This window comes from Gigantopelta aegis, chromosome 4 (genome assembly GCF_016097555.1).
Source record: "Gigantopelta aegis isolate Gae_Host chromosome 4, Gae_host_genome, whole genome shotgun sequence".
Lineage (NCBI taxonomy): Eukaryota > Metazoa > Mollusca > Gastropoda > Neomphalida > Peltospiridae > Gigantopelta > Gigantopelta aegis.
The window spans coordinates 25,123,571-25,151,266 of NC_054702.1; the positions used below are offsets into that span (position 1 = coordinate 25,123,571).

Here is a 27,696-nt window from a genome sequence, read left to right on the forward strand (position 1 = left end):
CTTTAACTTTGACAGCATGTCATGTGACTTTCTTGTATACAGTGACGTTTATATGTGGTTTTTTGTAAATATGGAACAATAAATTAAATTTTTGGTGTAGTTTACATCATCAATCTAATACACTCTGAAACTTATTTGGTTATAAATTTTTGACCCTTAAATTCTTTTGAGTATATATATATATACTAAAGCTTTTTTTTTTTTTTTTTTTAAATAAAAAATATATATCGGACCCTTATTTTTATCACATCTTTGAACACATTTAAGAAAAGCAGTTGAATCTAAGAAATCGGAAACTGAAATACGGAAATTACCGAATGTATCGGTACAGGTAGCGTATATCGTAATAACGTGTATCCTAATATGTGTTATTTACCCTTTGAATATCGCTCCAGCCAGTGCACCACGACTGGTATATTAAAGGCCGTGGTATGTACTACCCTGTCTGTGAGATGGTGCATATAAAAGATCAATTGCTGCTAATCGAAAAGGGTAACCCATGAAGTGGCGACAGCGGGTTTCCTCTCCCAATATCTGTGTGGTCCTTAACCATATATCTGACGCCATATAACCGTAAATAAAATGTGTTGAGTGCGTCGTTCAATAAACCATTTCCTTCCTTCCTTACCCTTTGAATAATAATATACCAATAATACAGCGCATCCCTAGTGTTGTTTTAATTAACTTGCTTTGTCATGCTGTTTCTACTTATTGCTTATAACCTGTATTTTTATTGTGTTTTTGTGTTGCTATACGTGTCATGTAATAGGACCGTATACAATAAACTTGTAAATATGGAATGAAAAACTTTAACCAGATCCCAAATGACCTTCACCTAGAGTCCTATTCATGAAGCTAGATATGCGCATTTGAAAGATTCACCAAACACACACATACCAAATACAAAAGCCACATATTAAAGAATTCAAGAATTTGACGAATCTGAGAAAATTGAACTGAATGTTAAGAAAGTTCTAAATGACCTTGCCATTACCTTAGGCTATACACTGAGAACACCCATATTAAAGTTATCCATGCAATAAAGGCAATTAAAAAAACTTTAATCAAGATTTATAGCTGTACATTAACCAAGCTCTAAATGGATTTGATCTTGCCCTTAGGTCACGGGCATGAAGCTCGCAATGCTTATTAACACTTTGCAACCCATACATTCCATACCAAATATGAAAGTAATTCGTTACTGAATTGAACTGTTAAAGACAACCAGAAAGACTTAACCTTTTTCTGGGGTAACATACATGGGCCTGGTGGTCTGCTGGCAGATTATTACCCATGAATACCTATGACAAATATGAAAGCCATTCAACAAAGGATTCAAGTGTATAATGCACTTAGAAATAGCGTTAACTAAACTTTAACCACCATTCTACCAAAAAACATTAATCAACCTTTAAAAGCAATTTTAAAAAGCCTGCAAAAACAATGCCTATCGTTTTCACGGACCATGCATTCAATCTATCCCATACCCGTAACCCATAAATATCAAACGAACTGTGCATCGAGGACTGACATATATTTGTAGCAAACGTTTGTGTGTTGATATGTGTTACTTAACATGTTAAAAATACACATAGAAACGAATATATGATCAGTATTATATTACTTTAATGATGAAGGATTTCATTGGCTAAAATAAACAGGGGCATAGCGTGGTCTGGACCTATTCATATATACATGTAGGTTTCCTGGGAAACTGCAGACCCTTTTGTCTACAGTTTCCCTGGAAACCTATCTGAATAGCATAATATTGCACAGTAAAAATTGAAACTCGTTTCATCCTCAGTGTATGTGTGTGTATATATGTGTGTGTGTGTGTGTGTGTGTGTGTGTGTGTGTGTGTGTGTGTGTGTGTGTGCTTGTGTGTGTATGTGTGTGTGTGTGTGTGTGTGTGTGTGTGAGAGAGAGAGAGAGAGAGAGAGAGAGAGAGAGAGAGAGAGAGAGAGAGAGAGAGAGAGTCTTGTGGGTCCGTCCAAATATTGGAGGTGGCAAGTGATTCGCGTTAATTACGATCCTCGTATAACAGCGTATTTTGACTTTCAAGAAGATAGACGAGAAACACTTTCTGTTCATACACAGGCACTGTTCTTTAATTAAGGTGAGTTTAGATAGATAATTAACATGCAAATCAAAGCAAGCTATTCTGAAGTACAGTGTACTGTGCATCCTTCATTGGCAGTAGGCACAGGTTCTGCGCTGTTTGCGCATATTATGGTAACAGTCGAAACTGTTTTATATGGCTTAAAATAGCCATAGTCAGTGCTTTTAATTGTTCGGCATACATACATTGTATTTCATATTCATTTGTTTTCTTTCTTTCTTTTCCATTCCTTTCTTTTTAATTTCCTTTGCTCGTTTGTTGGTTTATTTATTCAATAAAGGGGCGGGACGTAGCCCAGTGGTAAAGCGCTCGCTTGATGCGCGGTAGGTCTGGGATCGATCCCCGTCGGTGGGCCCATTGGCTATTTCTGGTATATCAAAGGCCGTGGTATGTGCTATTCTGTCTGTGTGATGGTGCATATAAAAGATTCCTTGCTACTAATGGAAAAATGTAACGGGTTTCCTCTCTACGACTGTGTAAAAATTATCATATGTTTGACATCCAGTAGACGATGGTTAATAAATGAATGTGCTCTAGTGGTGTCGTTAAACAAAACAAACTTTATACAATAATTTTTCTCCTTTTTTTTCTTTCTTTCTTTCTTTCTGTTGTTCTTTCTGTTTTTAATATTATTTTATTTTATTTTACAATAACTGTTATTGAAATTCACCCGATGTTGTTCTCTTAACATTTCCAATAGATATTAATTTATCTTAGTATTTAAATATTTCTTATGGTTTCATTTATTTATTAAATTTTGAGGTCACGCCCACGTTTTTTATTTATTGTGGCCAGTAGCTTTGTTTGGGTGCTTAGCATCAAGGGAAAAAAAACCTTGTCCCAATTACTGTTTAGTCGATAAAACTCTATATATATAACAGACATACAATGAATCTTAAACCATATTTTGAAGCGTTATTAAAACAAACTGTCTTTCCATCTGTTAAAAAACCGTTTCCGGAAATGCTTACACTGGGTGTGGGCGATAACTATGCATAACACCTATCACCCAAAATAAAAAATAAAAATTTGGCATTACATAAATATCTACAAACAGGATTATAAATGTAGGATTATAGCACAGGCATCTACATATTTGAAACTCATAATTAAGAAACCAGGTAAGTTGCGTAAAATCATTCCCCTTTTATAAATAATAAATGCTATTCTATTACAAAACAAAAATACACACAAAAAAATACACAAGCTTAATTTCTGGCACAAATGCAAAAATAGACAATCTTCTTTGACGCTAACAATGACGCTTATTTTGTCTCTATTATACAAAGATTGACGAACAAACATATTTAAATCTGTCGGGCGTGTTTTGTGTATTAACTGTCGCAACGAAAATCCGCCAAAGGTGTGATGCTTGTTATATGTTTTTGTATTATTTTTGCCAACATTGTGGCTTTAACATTATTTTGGATATGGTAAAAAGTGTGAATTGTTGTATTATATATTGTTCCTCATATGCCGTGGATTACGGCCTGAGAGAAATAAATGTTCAGTTCAGTTCAGTTCAGTTCAGTTATAAATGCGTCTTAGTTTGAAAGGCAATACAGTCATCGCAATTCTTATGTTATTTTTGTGTAAATTGTATTTGATGGAATTTTCTACAGACTCTGCAGAAGACATATTCTCATATATTTGTTTTGAAGTTTGTTTTGTTTAACGACACCACTAATGAACATTGATTAATTAATCATCGCCTTTTGAATGTCAAACATTTGGTAATTATGACTCGTAGTCATCAGAGGAAACCCGCTACAATTTTCATAATGCAGCAAGGAATCTTTTATATGCACTTTCCCACAGACAGGAAAGCACATACCACGGCCTTTGACCAATTGTGGTGTACTGGTTGGAACAAGAAAAAAACCTAGTCAGTTGAATGGATTCACCTGCGACGCAAGCACCTCAAGCGAGCACGCAACCGACTGACCTAAATACCGCCCCAATTTGTTGTGAAAACCCATAAGCAACAAAGCAATTTTCAACTATAATTGATGTGATTTATATGTTTGACTGTCTGCGTTTTTAATAGTTTCAGTTTGATATTACTACATACTCGCTTCCCTTCCACCCAAACCAAATTCCAGTCTTCACCAAGAGGCAAACCCTGTTGATGGATTTTCAAAACAAAAATTGCATAAATTGTCCATTGACTTATAAGCACGAATCAATTGTACACACACGCACGTACACACACACAATATCAACGTTGTTTATAGTCATCCACCCGCACCTATACGCCCACTCCCACCCATCAATAGGTTTATGGTAACTGACGACTTTCCTCATCTTATCGATATCGATATGATCCAATCAGCACATGTCCCACTCTCGTTCTCTCTCTACATAGTCTTAGATCAGCCCATTTTGCCCTCAAACTGCGCAGAATGTGCAGTCCTGTCTGTGGAAAAAAAAATTGTATATAGAACAAATCGGAAAAGAACAAACAACGGCGCATTAACCCTTTTTACCTAGGGACCTCTTTGGACCAGAAAAACTTTAGACCGAAATATAATGAATAGTACAATAAAATAAAAAAAACATTGGGGTCAAAGGCTTAATAAATAAAGGTGACGGAAGGAGGGGGGGGGGGAGGGGGTCACTGCCACTCTCTAGTAGCTGTCATCTTGCGACACCTTTATGATAATGTAAAGGGACTATCCTTAGTTTTCAGCCTTAGCAAGACTTCCGTTTGTCTCTCCCCCCCCCCCCCCCCCCCCCCCCCCCAACACAACAAACACATCGAGTTTGTTTTTGTATGGGGTTTTTTCCCTTTAAAAAAAACCCCAAACATTATCTTATCTTGACATGTTTCAAATATAAAACTTTGTACGAATAATATATTTGGAATGGCCTTTGGTCGAATTAGTTTAAATTTCGTTATGTCGTTGGAAGCAATAATAAATTGGTACGTACTAAATTATTTTATACAAAAATCAATATTGAGATACTGCAAAACGTTACGATGTGCATTTGTTATGGAGATATTCATATTCCGAGCAAGAAAATACAAGTCGAAATATGTAAAAAATATTTTATTTGCTGAAAACCTTTTAAAATGTTTACAAACATAGGGAAGCCCCTTTATGAAATGGCGATAAGAACTTTCATCTTTAACCAGACGCTTTCGTACGTGTTACTTAAAAACCTAGATTTTTCGCGACACCTTTAAACTTTGATAGTATAACTAAAAGTTGGATAATATTAAGGCGTTCAGTTCATTTCAGTATAGTTCTGTGCTAGTTTCCAATTAAGGTTCAAGCGCACTGTCCATGGCCAACGCCTCAACCATCTGAGCACATTCACTAAAGCACATTGATTTATTAATCATCGGCTATTCGATGTCAGAAATTGGGTAATTCTGACATATAATCTTAGAGAGGAAACTCTCTTCAATTGGTAACATGGGATCTTTTATATGTACCATCCCACAAACATGATAGCACATACCACGGCCTTTGATATACCAGTCGTGATGCACTGGCTGAAACGACAAATAGCCTAGACCGACCGCGTATCAAACGAGGGCTTTTCCAATAGGTTACGTCAATACCACGTTTTTGGGTTTTTTACCTTATAATCGAACATTAGTACAAAAATGAATAACGTACAGGCAAAATGTGTTTCTCCTTGCAGATTGCTCTAAACTACGTATTGCACTATATATACGTGATAAGTAACAGACGATCATTAAAACAACCAATAATAAACTGTAGGGTTGTGGTTTTGTGGTTTTTGTGTGGGTTTTTTTTTTTTTTTTTTTTTTTGGGGGGGGGGGGGAGGTCGCATGTTTGTGAAATGGTGCATATAAAATGATACCTTTTTTCGTATTTCTCGCTCTAGAACATGTGTTCCCGAGAAATACGAAACAAAGTGTCATTTTCCTTTTACTATTCTATTGTATTGGTTAGCCGAGAACATCCTATTTCGTTATTCCCCACCCACACCCCTTGTTATTTTAGGCTGAATGAAGTGTTATTTCTTTTAATATTAATTATTTTAAAGATACATATTTTCAAAATGTTTTCACTTATGACATATTCACATAGAGTTAAGACGGACGTGTCAACCTGCCAAAAAATAATAAAAACAGTCTGTGAAAATACCAATTAAACAGTTACCAGGAACGAAACCATTGTCTTCTCATTAATGACTAAACGGACTATAGTTTCATTTCTTTAAAACAAAAAGCAAAACCCCCACAAAAAAACAATTAAACATTCTTATCGACCAACAAGAAGACAACGGCCGCTGGTCGTTATTCAAATAAGCACCTATTAAGACAAACAGAAGTTGTTATTTAAATTTTAACCGCTAGGATGACTCGCACAGTTCGTTATTTACTCGTCAGGTCGAGAGAGATCTTTAACATTTTGGTACGTGTACGTCGAATTACTCCCAAACAGCGCGTGTGTCACGATCCGGACTTTTTTTTCACGTCTGATACCGAAGAGACCCGAGTGCGCGGACCGGCGAATCATCCCGAAGTACTGCCTTCGCACACAGTTTGTCTCAAAGCCGCTCACAGTCGATAGACGGAGAGAGAGGCTCGGCGTAGTTAATTTCAATTCTGTTTGTTCTAGGGGTGGCCAAAGCTGGTGACAATCCCCGAACAAGCAGTGGCTAAATTCCGTCCGAAATTACTCTCTCGTTTGAGAGCATTTGTAAAGACGCTGTCAGGAAGTAACAACATAGACAACATGCGCACGCCTTTAAGAGTTTGACGAAATTCGAAGAAAATTTGTAAGGAAATTATTTTAAATTATTAACATCAACAGTGGACGCTTTTGAAAAATGGTGCGAATTCGAAGGATATTTACGCATGCAGTTTGTGTGATATTTACATTAAAGGTATGTGTTTGTGATTACAAATTGTAATTAATGAGAACGAAAAAATATATATTACGTAACAAATGAAATTTTAATGTATTGCGGCTTTGTTTTTTATCTAAATAAAATGTAAAGATATATGTATTCTTCTGTTTTCAAATTAACTTAATTTGAGAAATATAACACATATATTTATTTCAATTTGAGAAATTTGTTTAAAACGGTGTGCAAGTAACAATAAACTGTTTCTCAAACTTTTTTCAAAACGTAAATTTCTGACATTTAACAAGACATAAATATTAAAAACTAAAAGTTGCCAAATAATTCAAAACGATTCTGTTTCTTCTGATTCAGTATGGAATATCATATGTTGTGTTTCATTTCTAAAACTAGTTTACTTTTTCAGTAAAAAAGGCAGGTTAATATTACAACCGTATATGGTATTTGCACGCCGTGCAGCATAACAAAGGTGATTTGTTTCAAGAGAATCTATATAAATTATGTGTCTTATGCTGAAATCAGCACTATATTACTTTTAATTTTGAAAACTTCAAAAAAAACCAAATGGATATATATATATATATATATATATATTATTTATGTTATTACTATTGGTAACTGACAAATTGTTGGGTTTTGTTTTTTAAACTTTCAAAAGTGGTTTTGTTTATGGGTAAATGACATTTTATTATGGGTAAATGTTTTTTTTCTCTCTCCAGATTTTGTGCTTTGTAAAATCGGACTTTGTGCTAGAACTTGACATAAGTGAGTTTGTTCATCATCAGTCGAAACTCCTGCAAACAACGGTGTGTTCTACGCAGGAAGCTCACCAATGTCTGGGCGTCTTACAGACTTGTGTTGAGGAATACTTAAAGCATAATAACAATGACAATGATGAGATCTGTTCCCTTGGAACCCACTCTTTACCGGTGACAGGTAAGACAAAATATATATATTTTTTAATACATGTATCATATTAGTTATAAGTATAATTGCATGTTTAATGTTTCCTGGAAGGAGTTTCACAAATTAACATTATTCACGGTAAACATAATCCAAATAATAGACATCTCACTATTTAATTATATTCAGATGGCATTAGACGTTTCGATGACATTATAATTTTTGTTATTTAATATATTTTATTTTGTACTTTTTTGGGTTTCACAATAATACACGAAAGGAACGCTCGTTTTTCGTAGTATTTAAAGTCATCCAGTTTCTTGCAATTTCGATTGAGTATCCCATATACATTTCTAAAACGCGAACTCCTTGAAACTCGAATTATTCCTCCGTCTCCTTCAATTTTGAGTTATCGAAGTTTGTATATACCTTTCAGAGTATGTGCACGAAAGTGAAATGCTCAGTTATTTCTACTTAATTTAAGAAGTTATACTTCTTAATGTTAACCACCCCCCCCCCACACACACACACACACACACACACACACCACACACTATATATATATATATATATAATATATATATATATATATATATATATATATATATATATATATATACATGGGAGAGAGACAGAGACAGACAAACAGAGACAGAGAGACAGACAGACATAAATACATAAATACATAAATACAGAGAGAGAGAGAGAGAGAGAGAGAGAGAGAGAGAGAGAGAGAGAGAGAGAGAGAGAGAGAGAGAGATGGCATGCATTTCGTACTTTGTGTGATACAAATCACTGGTAACAGAAAGTCGATCATTCTATTTACTTCTCTGTCTCCTTCCACATGTGAGGTATATAGTGAGAAGAAAAACACTCCTGTGAAAGATTCACACTGACTGTTACTGTACGGAAACGTTTGAAAAACCAGTTTGTGTCCTGTTTGAGGTTCAAGAGAATTAATATGCTACACAATGAAATGTTTTGAGAGAATACCGTATTGTTTCAAAGCCATCGAACATAAGGCTGGTAGGTATAGTCCGTTTGCGTTAAAAGGGAACATATAACTATATACTAAGTAATACTAAAACTCATATAAAAGCATGAATATAATAAAGTTTTAAACCCATACCAACTGTCATAACATTAAAAAAAATGTATGTAAATATAACAATCTATCAAATTTGAATGGAAAATAATACAAACAACTAATCAGACTAATCAAATAAACCTTTTATCAATGTTCTCTCTCTCTCTCTCTCTCTCTCTCTCTCTCTCTCTCTCTCTCTCTCTCTCTCTCTCTCTCTCTCTCTGTGTGTGTCTCTCTCTCTCTCTCTCTCTCTCTCTCTCTCTCTCTCTCTCTCTCTCTCTCTGTGTGTGTGTGTGTGTGTGTGTGTGCTCTAGTCATTATATTAAACTTTTGTATAACTCACAAGCTGCATTCTTGCTATGAAGTAACAAAATGCAGAATACAATGTTATTGCAAGAGAGCTTATAATTAGTTCTAATCGTTTTGACTTCTTCGCAACTATAAACTATAAATTAGTCGAACAAGAATTAAGAGTGGCATCGATAAATAGAGTGGCAGATCACCTACAGTTAAAGTTTGTTTTGTTTAACGACACTACTAGAGCACATTGATTTACTAATCATCGGTTGCGCTCTGTTTTGTACTGATATTCGAAGTTTGACCGTGGTAACGGTTTTGTTGTTAAGGTAGATTTACAATGCGTACAATGCTATGGAATTAAGATTCTATGTGTTCTTTTAGTGTAACAGGATTGTATGCCAACAATTCGTTAACACAAGCTGAATTATGATGAAACTCCCTAATTACGTCGCACGGCACGCACGGATTACTTTATCTAAAATATACACCGTGTACATTAAAAAATTTAATACTAAAATAAATTAATTTGATTTGAGAAAAAAATTAACATTCGCATTTCTCTCTACTCAGTATAGCCTATTATCATTATTATTCTACAGTATTTTATTATTTCCGTAAAGCCCTTCTTTTCACTGTATAATATTGTTATTGTATGTTTCTCATATGCCGTTGCGTAGCGGCCTGAGTTGTAGTAAAGTTCAGTTCTGTTCTGTACGTTTCTTTTCAGCTAACGCTCGCTACTCTAAACCGTTTTATTAACATTTTAAATAGCTAGTATCAGCTAAAAACTGAACAAGCGTTGTTGTCTGATGTTTGGCTGCTTAGCTCTAATTAAATTTTATAGCAAAATATCGACGATAAATGAGATATGTCGATTATATAACTGGATTAATAAAGTACCTTTCTGACAGTATTTTTATTTTAAGTAGGTCAACTATGCTTTTAACGTTGTGCGTTTTATCTATGCAGGGGCGGGATGTAGCCCAGTGGTACAGCGCTCGCTCGATGCGCGGTCCGTGTGAGATCGATCCCCGTCGGTGGCCCCATTGCGCTATTTCTCGTTCCAACCAGTGCACCACAACTGGTATATCAAAGGCCGTGACATGTACTACCCTGTCTGTGGGATGGTGCATATAAAATATCCCTTACTGCTAATCAAAAAGAGTAGCCCATGAAGTGGCGACAGCGAGTTTCCTCTCTCAATATCTGTATGGTCCTTAACCATATGTCTGACGCCATATAACCGTAAATAAAATGTGTTGAGTGCGTCGTTAAATAAAACATTTCTTTCTTTTTATCTATGCACGTGCTATCAAAAGCAACTGTAAAATCTCTAAAATGTGGAAGTAAAATCGATGATAATTCGTATATGACGACTATTTAGCTGGATTAATAAAGTACCTTTTGTGACATATTACATATATACATCTCAAGTCAGTATTCTGTTTCGCCATTAATGTTACTACGTCAACTATGCGTTTAAGGTTGTGAGTCACCTAGAACGTATCATCCACTTCGACTGTAAAATCTCTAACATTTTATAACAAAATATCATTGAAAATTGTGACATCACGACTATTTAGCTGGATGAATAAAATGAATAATTTTCTTATAAAATTACATGTATAGGCCTACATCTTAAGACAATGTTTTGTTACGCCATTTAGTAGGTCAGCTGTGTCTTTAAGTCTTATCTATGACGCATATTATCCTCTCTGACTGTAAAATCTCTGAAGTATTTCTGTAGCTGAGTTGTCAAATAACGGCATAGTGTCACGTCCCTCGCTTGACTGGAGTGAGCCAGGTGACAATGCCTACAAGACGTTCCCTGGTCCTAGCTGAACATGGTGGCCAGCTAACAAGTCGGATTTTTCACGAATACGTGGCCAGGTACAGTCACGAGGAGGTTAATCAGGCACGGGTCTGCTTACTGCGTTTTAAGATTCCTTCGTGAGCTAAAACAATAAACCTATTAAACGATTAATGTTTTTTTATTTCTGTTACCCCTCCAAAACCCCCAACAAAAACACACAAACAAAACAAACCCCAAACAAACCTACACAACAACAATCAACAAACAAACAAAAAACAAATAAAAAACCAACAAAACCCCCGACAAAAACAACAAAAAAGACAAACAAAAACAAAAACAAGAACGAAAACACATACACACGCGCGCGTGCGCACATACACACACACACACACACACACACACACACACACACACACACACACACACATACACATATATATATATATATATATATATATATATATATACACACACACACAAATCTTATTTAAAAAACCATCATAAACTCAAACAGTATCTCACACACACCCCCACAATAACAAATAAACAAAAAACAAACAAAAAACAACCCCACAAACAAAAACTCACAAACATAACAAACAAAAAACAAAACAACTAAAAACAATTTCAAAACAAACAAAAATATGTTACAGAAACAAACCAGTCCAAAAGAATGAAGTTATATATCTATATTACTGTTTCGTGGTTCATTTTCAGTTCATTTTAACATGCCATTTATGTTTATACCCAGTTAAGGTTCAAACATGCTGTCCTGGGCACATCTCGGCTTTCTGTGCTGTCTATCCAAGATGGTGTTTTAATTGTTAATGGTTAGAGAAAGATAGAGGGTGTACACCTTCCCACCGTACCGTTAAGACTGAATATAGGTGGTGATAGGAAATGATTGTTTAATGACACCTCAACATGGTTATTTCGACATTTGGTCGATCGGTCGGTCGATCGACCAAGAGTGTATGTGTGACAGAGAGACAGAGACAGAGAGATAGGAGAGAGAGAGAGAGAGAGAGAGAGAGAGAGAGAGAGAGAGAGAGAGAGAGAGAGAGAGAGAGAGAGAGAGAGAGAGAGAGAGAGAGAGAGAGAGAGAGAGAGAGAGAGAGAGAGAGAGAGAGAGAGAGAGAGAACATTGATAAAAGGTTTTATTTGATTAGTTTGCTTAGTTGTTTGTATTATTTTCCATTCAGAGAGAGGGTAGGGGGTAGATATTTGTTTTGACTACAATCGTAAGCTATTTTAGTATGATCACGTTATCATGAATACGGTTTTAAGGATATTTTTCTCATCGAGGATGAATCCAGGATTTTGTAAAGGGGAGGGAAGATGTCACACAAAAATAAAAAAGGGCAATTTTGAGTATGTCGAATGCGAGATCTGTAGAAGGGTTCGGGGGCATGTTGACTGGGGAAATTTAAAATAAAGTTGTTCAGAAACGCGTTTTCAGGCCAATTTAGTGTTTGAATTTTGTGGATGATTAATAACAATCAAATCACAGTCAGGGAAGTCACAGACCCCTGTGCCCCCTCTGGATCCGCCAATACCCATCACATACAAGAACACACCCACTCGTTGGAAGAAACAACAACAAAAATAAAACCCCAACATATTTCCCTTAAGTCCAAGTTGTTGCTCTTAAAGGCACGGTTTAATATTTTGTTTAACAAAGGATTATGTTTTTTACATAAGAACTATTATCTTCGCACCTTCTATTTTCTTCCGGGAAGATTTCATCTGCGTACCAGGATTAAATTGTGTCAAAAAATAAATCCATCCATAACGTGGTGTGAGAGATCTCTCAGAAGACGGCTATAATGCTCAAACAAAGCGCCAAATCGCGCGTGGATGTGTCAAGGACGTTGTTCAAACATGCGGCGCCGTCTGCTACCGCGTTGCATATCTTGTACATATAATATGGATGCCAACCACCGTCCTAATGTACTGGACATACATTTAAAAAAAATTCGATTCGTGACCTCGAGCTAAATATTATTCAACATTTACCTGCATTTGTAGCATACCTTTCTTTTCAATTTTGGAAATATATTAATAGATTCTTAAGGTATTAACTGCTAAAATTGCGATTGTGTGCTTAAATAAATGGGTAAATAGATAGGTATGTGCGTACGTACGTAGACAGATACAGACAGACAGACAGACGACAGATATACAGAAATAATAAATGTTTTATTTTACGACAATTGACAGTGGTGAAATGGCATTGGAAGATGGATAGATATATGGATGGATGGATGGACGGACGGACGGACGGACGGACGGATGGATGGATAGATAATTTTATGATATAATACCTAATCAAAGTATGTGATACTTTTCAGATCACATACTTTCAGAATTTGATAACTTTGCAAATTAGATGTAAATTAATCGAGGTCACGGCAGTACGTTTATTGACATTTAAGCAAACGTACTACGACGACATTCCAGAATTGACGTATGCATCAACGATCGTCAAACAAAAAACATGTCAATGGCAACTTTTGATTGAAAGTTGTTCAGCAACAAAAAACGTCATGCACTAATTTATTTTTATGTAAGGATATCCGACGTCGTCCCATTCAAAACGACACAGCATATGTCATTTGAATATCGACTGATGGCTGACTGGAATTATAGTTGTATATATAGTTTATAAAAATACATATAGAATATCAGGTTACTACGTTTTGATATCGTGGTTATTTGGCGAGGTTTAGATAACGGTGTAACAGGCGAGCTTCAGCGAACCTGTTATACCGTTATCGAACTGAGCCAAATAACCACGATATCAAAACGTAGTAACCTGGGGTTTTTAAAATTTATTATGTAACCCCTTTAGTTTTATCGTGTAGAAACTACTTCCGGAAGTCGGACAATAGCAGGTGCCCAAAAGCATCTTGGGAATGGCATAGCCAGCCTAAAAGTTATGTATTTCCAAATTTTAAATACAATACTTTGATTATATTTTAAGGTCTGTTGTGTCACATTTCAATTTTTGTACCCTTTTCTGTGAAAAGTAGGAAGCATGGTTGCATGATAAATTGTATTAAGGTTGAGATTATATGATAACGAGATTATTTTCCTCGAGTGTTTCGGTATCGTTAATATCATAAATTAGGAATAAATAGAGAATAATACATGTGTGGCCGTTAGATGCCATTTATCTCACAACGAGTTGTTTTAAAATGTATCTTACGAGCGAAAGCGAGTTTGATACGTTTTTAAACGAGTTGTGATATAAATGGTATCTAACGGACATGAATGTATTATTCTGTTTCTTACATATCCTCAAAAACCAGGTTTTAAGCAAATTTTAACATCTTTTTCGACTAAATGTTATTTACAGCCGTTGCACTTGTAGCTAATTTACACGTCACAGACACATGATTGTCAGGTTAACTGTACGCCACAGTGTAATATGTTTCTACCATGCTGTTTTCCATTGGATGCATGACACTGGTGACCTGGCCATCACCTAGGAGCAGCCAGTCGTATGTCTTGAAATTGTTCTCACCAACGGTTGTGTAAGAAAAATAATATATTATGCTCCCTAATATGATATTGACAATACCGAAACACATTATGGTAATAACTTCTATATCTTTACTTCTGTCTTACTCTCCCTATCTCTCTGTCCCTCCGACCCAGCATCTCTCCCTTGCTTGGCGTATACTGAATGACTAAAGATTGTTTGTTTTGTTTAACGACACCACTAGAGGACATTGATTAATTAATCATCGGCTATTGGATGTCAAACATTTGGTAATTCTGACGCATAGTCATCAGCGAAAACCCGCTACATTTTCTTAATGCAGCAAGGGATCTAATATATACTAGTATGCACTTTCCCACAGACAGGAAAGCACATACAACGGTCTTTGACCAGTTGTGGTGCACTGGTTGGAACGAGAAAACCCCCAATCAGTTGAATGAATCCACCGAGATGGTTCGATCCTGCGACGCAAGCACCTCAAGAGAGCACTCAACCGACTGAGCTAAATCCCACTCGGGGATCTTTTATATGCACTTTTCCACAGACAGGAAAGCACATACCACGGCATTTTACCGGTTGTATACTGAATGACTACAACTGCAATGATTGCACACACACACACACACACACACACACACACACACACACACACACACACACACACACACACATATATACATACATACACACATATATATTGCGTATACGTTCAATATATTATCGACAATCTAAAATAAAATAATAACAACTGGAACGTTTTAAAAATTGGAAATATAATTGTTATATTAAAGGCATATTGTCACAGACCACAGACCTATTAAATAGCCTAACAAAGTATTACCTAAAAATATATAATCTTGATTTGTCCCTAAATGTACTTTATTCAACCATCTACGTAGCCACCATACTCCACTTATTAATGATATTTCGTAAAAATCATTGAATTATGGCAATGGTCTATAATTCAAAAACTAATATTGTCAACAGGGTTGACAAGAATTTCACTCCATCGTGGTTCGATAGCTAGATTTGGTTTTCAAATATTAATGTAATTTTTATTTATTATCTATTTTTAGAGAAATAAGGTTCTTAAATCTGTGACAGTATGCCTTTAAGTCAGTCTCTTAAAAATAGAGAGAAAGAAAAAAGAAGTAAAACAACACAACAACAACAAATCCCCCCCCCCCCCCCCCCCCCCCCAAACAATCTTAGGTACTGAAAAATCAACCTTTACGTAACAATAAGAACAACAACAAATGCAATAACACAAATACAACAGGTTTTCATTTAAATATTTAAATAACATTATAAAATAAAACTATTTTAATCTCTCCTACCTAGTAATACTGACTTTATTAAATCTCCATCCCTTCTTTCAAATGACGACAAAACGTACGCATTGAAAACACGACAATTGCTACCGTGTTTTACCTAACTGATTTGCACCGGGACGTCTCATCCATCTAAAGCCAAAGGATTTTTTATCTCAGCCACTTGGCGCCTCCCGGATCCAACATTACGTAGAGACGGTCATCTCTGTAACCACGGGAGCCGCTTCTAGGTTCAAGGTCCTCACGAGAATGGGGGATCACGAGCAAATTGACGTTATTTGTGACGTTACCTTTAAACGTCAGATAGTTCGTATATGTGTCTAGTGTTGATGAGTAGATGTTTATTTTGTTTAAGACACCTCTAGAGCACATTGATTTATTAATCATCGGCTATAAATATTTGGTAATTCTGACATGGTCTTGGAGAGGAAACCCGCTACATTGTTGTTATTAGCAGCAAGGAATATTTTATATGCACCAGGATAGCACATACTACGGTTTTTGATATACCAGATGGAGTGCACTGGCTGGAAAGAAAGAAAGAAAGAAGTGTTTTATTTAACGACGCACTCAACACATTTTATTTACGGTTATATGGCGTCAGACATATGGTTAAGAACCACACAGATTTTGAGAGGAAACCCGCTGTCGCCACTACATGGGCTACTCTTCCGATTAGCAGCAAGGGATCTTTTATTTGCGCTTCCCACAGGCAGGATAGCACAAACCATGGCCTTTGTTGAACCAGTTATGGATCACTGGTCGGTGCAAGTGGTTTACACCTACCCACTGAGCCTTGCGGAGCACTCACTCAGGGTTTGGAGTCGGTATCTGGATTAAAAATCCCATGCCTCGACTGGGATCCGAACCCAGTACCTACCAGCCTGTAGACCGATGGCCTGCCACGACGCCACCGAGGCCGGTACTGGCTGGAAAGAGAAATAGCGCAATGGACCCACCGACTCTATGTGTTTAGTGTTTAAGAGAAGAAGTTTGTTTTGTTTAACGACACCACAAGAACACATTGATTTATTAGATTTCAAACATTTGGTAATTTTGACATGGTCTTAGAGAGGAAACCCGCTACATTTTTGTTCATTAGTAGCAAGGGATATTTATATGTACAATTCCAAAAACAGGATAACACATACAACGGACTTTGATATACCAATCGTGTTGCACTGGCTGGAACGAGAAACATCCAATGGGTCCACCGACGGGGATCGATCCTAGACCGACCGCTCATCATGCGAGCACTTTACCACTGAGCTACGTCACGATCCGTGTTTATAAGAGTACGAAATCGACTTCTTTAATGTTTGAAAGAGGTTACTATCCTAATATTGAGGATGTTTTTGTTATTTTTTTAAAAGGCTTAAAGAAGGAAGGAAGAAATGTTTTATTTAATGACGCACTCAACACATTTTATTTACGATTACATGGCGTCGGACATATGGTTAAGGACCACACAGATATTGAGAGAAGGAACCTGCGGCCGTCACGCATTGGGATTCTACTCCCGATTAAAATGACAGCAAAATATTGCTTATATACAGCGTCCCACAGACAGGATAGTACATACCACGGCCTTTGTGTCACTAGTTGTGGAGCACTGGCTGGAATGAGTGTAAAAAAAACAGTCTTATCGAGACGTGTACATGGGAAACAAGATATATATTTAAGATCTCTTGATGTGTTTTTATACCTATATGGCGGCAGACGGCTCCCTCTCTTCTCTCTATTTACTAAATTTCGAAATAACCATATGTTAGACAGCAAAATAGCCATAGTTTAAAATGTGCCGAGATGTCGTTAAACAAACATTCCTTTTTTGCCCAGTTTGGGCGCATCACTCTAGTGACACACATAGCCAGCATGAAATCTTAAATGTCACGAACTTTAGACACCTCTTGACATTTGAGGAGTTCGTCACAAAGATGTCTGAAATATGTGTTTCTTTACAGTCATCGCTTACGAAATACAAATAGTAGAGGATACCAACCAGTATAGTATTGGTATTCGTCGATATCAGTAGTACTTATGTATGATCTTGGGGGGCACGAGGGGTCAATGGAAATGCTGGCATGAAACTTTAAGGACTAACTGTGCAATGCCAAAAAAAGGTGTCATAGAAGGAAGAAAATGTTTTATTTAACGACGAACTCAACACATTTTATTTTACGGTTATATGGCGTCGGACATATGGTTAAAGACCACACAGATATTGAGAGAGGAAACCCGCTGTCGCCACTTCATAGGCTACTCTTTCCGATTATCAGCAAGGGATCTTTTATATGCACCATACCACAGACAGGATAGTACATACCACGACCTTTGTTACACCCGTTGTGGAGCATTGAATGGAACGAGAAACAGTCCAATGGGCCCTCCGACGGGGATTGATCTTAGATCGGTAGAGCATCAGGCGAGCGATGTACCACTGAGCTACGTCGCGGCCCATAAAGGTGTTATAATACCAGTAGTACAAATGTATTTAACAGAATGTTTTTATAAATACCAGTGCACAATGACATAATAGTAAAAACAAGATTGTGGTATTTAAAATCGTACTCGTATATCTGCACACATCAGAGTCAAAAAGAAGTTTTGATAAAGTCGTAATTCTTCCCATTAATCAATGCGTTGTGTATAAGAGGACTGCCACTTCCCAGGAGGAGACCTTTTTCATGACTGGTTTAACAAATTTAAACCTACACAAGACAGGTCACATTTACCCATACCTTTCGATGGCAAGGTACACACCATTTTCCCGTATGGCCGTGAATACGTATCACAAGAAATTAACATCTGTACACCAAACATGCGCGTTTTGAAGCTCGTATGAATGTTATCTGGGGTGTGGGCGATACAATCTCTAGTGGAGATTTTCATATTTCGCAGTTAACATAAGCGTACTAGACAGGTGGGTGCTGGAGCAAAACCTCAAATTCGGGCAAAAATGATATATTCGAGCAAAATGTGCTAACCTGAGACCTTTTTACCACGTATTTCCATCATTCTACCCTCAAAATTAGTTGTAATCCATGTTAAAATACGCAGTGATTCGTTTGCAACCCTATGTAGCTGTTTGGTAGTAATGCTAATATGAATAAATGTTATTATCCAGATTCGGGCATTTTCGTTTAATTCGGGCAAAAGCCAGTCTGCCCCTCTACAAAAATGGCAGTTAACAAAATAAACCTGCACAATTTTTAATGTTATACGGTATATATCCACACAATGATAATGATACATGATTCAACTCACGTAATTACTGTATAGAATTTAGAAAGCTTGTTTAAGAATTACTCTTGCTCGAGGCTTATCATAATTTACAAATGTGTTTAATAAGTTTCATACAGTATAACTATAATGGAACACTGTATGAATGGCCGTTAGATACCATTTGTTTTACAACGACTTGCTTCAAAATTAACAAACGAAAGCGAATTACGGTTTAAAACAAAGAGTTGTAAGATAGATGGTATTGAATGGACATGAATGAGGTTTCTATTTCTTACATATCCTCCCTCCCCAACACACACACACGCACAAAAAAAACCCAGGTTTAAAATAAGTTTAAACGTCTTTTCCAATTGAAACGTCTTATTTACTGCGCTTGCACTTGCAATTAATCATTTGTACGTCACAGAGCAATCAGTTTCATGTTAACCTATGCAGAGCATTCAATTTGGATCGTGCTTATTTCAATGGATGGTACAGGTCATCACTGTGAAAACAACGAATCACAATCTCAAAAGTGATCTCCATTGTATGTTGAAGATGAAAATTATCTACAACAGATGTAAAAAAGTAATGTAATATATATTTTGAATTCCTATATGATGTATTCTCTGTTGTAAGTACAACCAGTTATTATTACAATACGTAGCTGCACTGATAATTGATAATTACTGTTATGATTCTTATTCGAATATACTTATTTATATTTGTAGGGTTAACAGACGAATTCAGGGATGTACCAGACGATAGTTTACAAGCTGAATTTACAATCCTTGGCCCTGTGAGGGTAAGCAGATATTGAATTACTTTGTTTTGTTTCGTCTTGATTTGTGTTTATTCATATGCACACACACACACACACACACACACTCTCTCTCTCTCTCTCTCTCTCTCTCTCTCTCTCTCTCTCTCTCTCTCTCTCTCTCTCTCTCTCTCTCTCTCTCTGTATTTACATGTGTGTGTGTGTGTCCATATTAATGGAGGAGGGTTTTTAAATGCCCCAAAAGAGCCTTACGTTAACTACAGAACGTTACAAATATATATGATCAAGAAAAGAAAGTTGAGCTGTTTAACAGCACTAAAACATTAACAATCCAGTAACTGGATAAATATACTGTGACAAATTATTTGTGATATGTTTGTCGCGTATATAGAGTGATACTAGAACTGTCTTCAGTCCAAAAAATATTTTTAAAATATGCAATAGTATGCACTCTGCCAGTTCAAATCTGATTGTTTTCACCCAAATTCCCTTCCACCATGTTACATTTTTCTACGTGCTTACGTCGCTGTACTGGCACAGACGAGGAATTAGTTGCGAATTGGCGTAATTGCTGTCAAAAGTGGTCTAACTCGTCATGCCATGTTACTAATCCACTGACTAACTTCAAGGTCACCGAATCAGTAATGTTTCTGGAGCACACGTCCGTCGGATAAACAAACACAACTGTTAAGTCCGAATTAACTCGGAGTTAGCCATGTTCTTCTAAGAATTCAAAAACCGATCCCAATACTTACAAAGTAAAAACCTGCGCTGATCCTCAGACACGATTTTTTACTTTCTTTTAGTCCATGTGTAGCATGTTCGTCAACATTAGGAATTAACAGTTAAATCATTAAAATGGTTGCTTGAGCATGTTAGCATAGATGCTATTTTCAACTTCCAAAATCATCGAAGAAGATGCTTTTAAGCTGTTCAACCACGAATTACAGAATTAGTATTTTAATATGCAGGGCCCGTGCTTTAAGGTCCAATCTCAAGACTTAAGTCTCCTGACATATTCTACATGCTATTCATATAAACAAGAATGCTATATTCTGAGCGACAAAAGAAACACGAATATCAATTTAGTTGTCTATAAATTTTAGTTTAAATGATTCATTCTGAATCCCATTGGTTTTTGTATCTTAAAATTATCAATGTGTTGTGAACATTTTAGACCCATGCTAATAGTCTATAGTACAGATTTTTTTTTACCGAATTACGACAAGACAAGATAAGACAAGACAATTTTTATTCAGTATAAAGGCCATAGGCCCATAATACAGTCAGAAACTGTTATATATGTTTGCGCATGTGTAGTGTTTGCACATTTTACTATAGATATATATTTAAATATTTAAGTATTTCTAAGTTTTTGCACATTATAAAGATAAAGACATACATTGAATATTACATCGAAATTTTCTGATGTCATAATATCTATAAAGGTTTGCAATGAATGATTTTTTTTTTTAATTTAGAAATATGGTGATCTCTTAGTACATTATAACGCTTACCAGAAAAATATGGAGTTCATTCTCAATATATCTTAATCCATGATCCAGAAAATATGGACAGTCTTTCAGTGTAGGCTATGTTGACAACATTGTTGTTATATCTTCCTTGGTCAACAGCAAGTCTGAAGTTACTACATCTAAACAGTGATTTCATAAGTGCGATAACGTTCTACATTTAACAATGACTTATAATGCTTATAGTAAAAAGTATCAGATAAATTAGTAACAGAACTACACCAATTTTGCTGAAGATTATGAAAACAATCGTTGTCTAAATTTAACTATAAACAATTTTACATCTCCAACATCCTGAGCTATCTAAACATAGCCAAATGCTGATTACGTTTAACATGAAACTCACTTACACACACACACATACACACACACACATATACATACACATACACACATACACACACATACACACACACGCACACACACACACACATACACACACACACACAGGCACACACATACACACACACATACACATACACACACATACACACAAACATACACATAAACACACACTCACACACACACACACATACACACACTCACACACACACACATACACACACTCACACACACACATACACACACACACACACACATACACACACACACACACACATACACACACACTTACACACACACACACACATACATACACACACATACACACACACATACACACACATACACATACACACACATACACATACACACACATACACACACATATAAACACACACACATACACACACATAAACACACACACATACACACACACTCACACATATAGACACACACATACATACATACTCACACACACACACGCACACACAAACACACACACACATAAACACACACACACACACACACACATAAACACACATAAACACACACACACATAAACACACACACACACATACACACATATAAACACACACACATTCACAGAGAGAGAGAGAGAGAGAGAGAGAGAGAGAGAGAGAGAGAGAGAGAGAGAGAGAGAGAGAGAGAGAGAGAGAGAGAGAGAGAGAGATGCATATTCGAGGGTGTTTTTGTGTTGTTGGGGTTTTTTTGTTGTTCAGTATATTATAAAATCTTGAGTCCCGACTTTAAATTTATATCAGTGTTTTGTAAATCTTGTCTGATTGCGACTTGCAACGTTGGTCAGCTGAGGGTTTCTTTAATAGAAAAGTATATTATGCATATTAAGTATGAAACGGAACTGTATCGAAATCAAAACCAACAATCATTGAATGCATTGTATAAGCCCGTGATTGTGAGAATATCCCCAGTCGTTTGCATGCCACATTCAACCTTTCAGCATTAAAAAAAGCACCATCGTGTCTTACATGCTTCTTCTTAGTGTTATGAAGGGAAAGAAAATCATGCATAATTTTTAAAATGTCAGTTTCATGGGATTTTCTTTCTCCGCTGGGTATTCATATCCATCTAAGATGTTTTGGTGTACGGTTTATTGATGTTATACTACCATGGTCACCATCTGAAAACCCCAACCAAGCAACCAACAAGTCAGCCAACCAATGTAAACAAACGAAACACGATACATCACAAAATAAAAAACACACACATAGGCATGCATGCACGCACGCGCGCATATAAACTAATTATTTTTAAAGACATTTTATTGTGTCGTTATTATGATGGAAAGAAACAAGGGATCACATGAACAGTAACAGTAAAGAGACTGCAATTACAGTTGTCATCCATAGTGTCAGGAAGTTAACAGTGTCACTAAAGTTGATCTCACATTACTAACTGAATGTCAGTATTGTCAGTCCCACATTATAGTCCGTTTGCTAATAACATAGCATACTAACTAACTAACTAACTAACTAACTAACTAACTAACTAACTAACTAACTATATATATATATATATATATATATATATATATATATATATATATATAGTTAGTTAGTTAGTTATATATATAGTTAGTTAGTTAGTTATATATATGTCCCATCCCTAGCCATGCAAGACAGGCGTATTCCATGACGTCAGCCCATGCGGAATAAATCGGTCTTGCATGACCACGTGACTTCTATGGTTTGAGCTGATATTAACATCGGGTGACGTCATGTAAACGGCAAAATAACGCAAGAAATGCTTTTTATATTTCATAAAAACAAGGAAACCTGCTGTCATAATGAAATTGTACTATCATTTTCGGTTTATACTTTTAGTATAAACCATTTTTGGGTACGGTCTTTTCAATGGTTATGATTATTTTATTGTAAGATAAAAAAAAATGTAGGTTTTTCACGTTTTCCCAAAATGCTTGTTTTTCATCTACTAGGTGGGAGAAAAATAATCCTCCATTATGTATCCATGTGGGACAGGGCTATTCGGGTACATAATACGATGTCAGGGACTCGGCAAGCCTCGTCCCTGACAACAAATTATATACCCTCGAGTGGAATAGCCCTGTCCCACATGGATACATATGGAGGATTCTTTTAATATATATATACATATATATATATATATACATACATATATACATACATACATACATACATACATACATACATACATATATATATATATATAATGCTAAATCTCATACATATGGTTCTACTACTTTGATCGTTTTGACTGCTTGATCTATTTGCAACTATTATGCTCCATATTTATTTGAGGCAAACCAATTAAATTTGGGGTTTGAATTTATAATCTTTTGCAATGATTTTTTTTTCTCCTAAATAAAATTGTAAATTCCATAACTCAAATACTGTCCCTGTCTTGGATACATCTGCCAGGAATTTGGCGAATGCTTCTAAGACAGACGTGCTTGAACCTTTGGTGGATGTCAGCATGTATCAAATGATTGATTGATTAATTGATTGATGGCTTGATTGATTGATCATATATAAATACATATTAAGTTTTATACCCATATCAACTAGTATAACATTTTTGTTTACAAAAAAAACAACAGCAACAACAACAAACAACAAAACAACATATATGGAAATAAGAAAAGAACGTTTCTTAACATATTACCATCAAATTGTATAGATTAAAGGTTATTTCTAATACAAGGCTGAAAACAAGTTAGTGGAACAGCCATGGTTTGGATTTTCACCTGAATTGTATCTGAAATAATCGATAATGCAGTACACCGAGAATAAAGGCAAAACTGCAGGTGCTTTACATTGGCTCTTCCATTAGTTGCTTCATCCCTGTCTCAAAAAGATTTAGTATGTCCAACTAGATAGTAATCTGTAAAACAAACCCCATTAAATTACAAAACACACACAAAAAAACCCCAACAAAAACAAAACAACAACAACAGCAACAGCAATTTACAAAAAATGTTTTGCGAGATGGTATAGGTTTACAACTGAATAATATGTTGTGATATGATTTTTAAAATTATTCGTTATAGAGTCACATACCAATTCATCTCTTCCCTCTTAACGCGAACGAACAATAACATCTTTGTGTCATAAACTAAATTTTCTATCGGTATATTAAGCAAATTAAACTAATGGTGTTTTTTGATGAACTGTTCCATATGACATGCACTGTAAAAAAAAGACAAAAAGAGAAGTTTCTTAGCTAACTAAACGAGTAGATCCTATTTGCCTAGCGCCGTTTACACAGTGGCACATCTGCACTTTCCTGGTTTCACTAGATCACTGAACATGGGTAATGATTAGCAAACAGATCCGGGTTCAAGCCACGAGGTGGTGTCCTCACCGCCACGATTACCACAAACACCTGTGTCTATACACCGTGCGTTAAAGCCGCCGTGTCGCCACATACCCGTCATATGACACACTTTACTAACACACAATTCACACAGATCTAGTTTTAATGGTGTCATATTTCGCTGTTTTTACATTTATGTCTGATAAATATCTGTATATTAATCAATCCCACTCATAATCTGTGCATAAAGAACTCTTTACACAATTAATGTATGAATAGTTTCGCGCTAACACCATGCGTTTAAAGTTGCTGTGATGCATACCCGTAAACCTTTACTAACACAAAATTTACAAATATCTACAGTTTTAATGGTGTCATATTTCGCTATTTTTACATTTATTTCTGATAAATATATGTATATTAATTAATCCCACTCATAACCTGTGCATAAAGAACTCTTTACACAATTAATGTATGAACAGTTTCGCGCGAACACCATGTTTTATTTCTGATAAATATCTACAAATTAATCGACCCCACACATATTCTTTGCATAAATAACTCTTTACACATAATTTATGTATGAACGGTTTCAGGGCTGACGCGCTAGGCCGTTCATAGTGTGACAGCGGTTCTGTGATTCATGCTTCCATAAATACCCAGTGGGTAGAACGTCAAATATTATCATGTTCAAATTTTTAAATAATACAATAAACACGAAATATGAATACAATTTCAGACAAGTATTAGCATGCGTGAGGCAGTGTGTTTGTGTGTGTGGGTGTCGGCGCGTGTCAAGCAAAGACATCATTTTATATTCATCACTGCATTTTTTATCATTTATTTGTTTAATATAAAATATTTAGGAATGTTTAAACAAAGCTCACATTTCCGTACAGACACTAATTCACTAAACTCTCGCAACTTTGCGATCTCGCAGTGCAATGCTAAAAGACTTGCAAAGATGATGCTTTGTTGTCTAGTCGAGCCTAAGAGACCTTTTTGAATTAGGCCCCTGATTTATTTAAGCTTGCATAACAATGTCAAACATGAGGATAGTTTTAAATCTTCATCAGTTCATTGCATTTAAAATAAACATGAAGTCCACAGGAATGGCATCTTCGAAGGTCAAGGTACCATTTCCTATAACTACTGTAGTAGTTTTACGGAATGGTACGCAGTATTTATACGGAATGGTACGCAGTAGTTATACGGAATGGTACGCAATAGTCATACAGAATGGTACCTTGGCTTGCGAAGATGCAGGAATGGATTAACAAAGCTCTTCGCCAAATACTAAAACACTATGGAAGGCTTGCATAAAATATCGCCAAGCTTCCCAAACGATCTGAAACATCAGACGGATGAGGTCCCGTGGACTCCCGTGGTATCAGACAAACAAGAGAGCGCTGGACGCGTGGTGGTGTTTGTAGAGTGACTCCCAAGACGTGCCTTGACTCATCTCGATACATCGTCCACGTCAGGTCCGACCCTGCACATTACAAACAATAGGACAGTCGGTATCACGGAGTACACGAGAGGGAAGTAGTACAGCTAGTCTGTGTCAGTTGCTAACATATATCAGAAGATAGAATAACAACAAAAAACAACAACCCCATTATAAATGACAAAGGCACAAAGAAAGCCACTTTAAAAAGTGCTATAGCATTCGGCCAAAGGTAATAATTAACTACAGTTAAATATATTGAAATGGCCACCTTCGTGCCAGTTGCTAAAATAACAGGGGTGAGAAGCAAAAACCGTACAAATGTTGCTGCTATAAATTAACGTTTCTTGCTCACTTAAAAAAGTGTTATCGTATTCGGCTAAAGGTAGTAAATAACAACATACTAGCATATCTAAATGCACTGAAATGGGCCACCTTCATGTTAGTTGCTGAAATATTAGGAACAAAAAACAAACACCCCTAACAAACAAACAATCAAATAAATAAACAAAACAAAAAAGAAGACAAAAGAACAACAACAAAAACAACGTGCAAATGATGATGATACAAAGAAACACTTTTTGCTTAATAAAACAAATTATCACATTTTTTGCGCATTAAAACAAAAGTTATCACATTCGACAAAAGGCAATAAATAACTACAGTTAAACCTACTAAAGTGGCCACCTGCATGTCAGTTGCTAAAATATTATGAAAATTAAAAAAAAATCATACAAATGTAGATGTTAAAAACAAACTTTCATGGTACTGAAAAGTAACGCTGATAAGATTATATAGCCAGGAAACTATAACATTACAGGCTGTCGCTAATGAGTGTGGACGTTCACAAGATGAAAACTATACATCGGTTTGCTTATCAACAAACTAATATTTGCAAAGTCAGTAAAGTAAAGTTTGTTTTATTTAACGACGCCGCTAGAGCACATTGACTTTTTATCTTATCATCGGCTATTGGACGTCAAACATATGGTCATTCTGACACTGTTTTTAGAGGAAACCCGCTGTCGCCACATAGGCTACTCTTTTTACGACCGGCAGCAAGGGATCTTTTATTTGCGCTTCCCACAGGCAGGATAGCACAAACCATGGCCTTTGTTGAACCAGTTATGGAT

General features: G+C 36.0%; 1 protein-coding gene across 1 annotated transcript in view; it reads left to right on the plus strand.

Annotated features, from left to right (window-relative positions):
• The first annotated feature begins 6,453 nt into the window (after positions 1-6,453).
• The window catches only part of LOC121369757 (fibropellin-1-like), a 56,855-nt gene continuing 35,612 nt past the window's right edge, over positions 6,454-27,696 (plus strand). The window contains exons 1-3 of the mRNA XM_041494816.1: positions 6,454-6,465; positions 7,684-7,900; positions 19,860-19,933. Of these exons, the coding sequence (XP_041350750.1) occupies positions 6,454-6,465; positions 7,684-7,900; positions 19,860-19,933 (303 nt within the window). The remainder of the gene's footprint in view (positions 6,466-7,683; positions 7,901-19,859; positions 19,934-27,696) is intronic.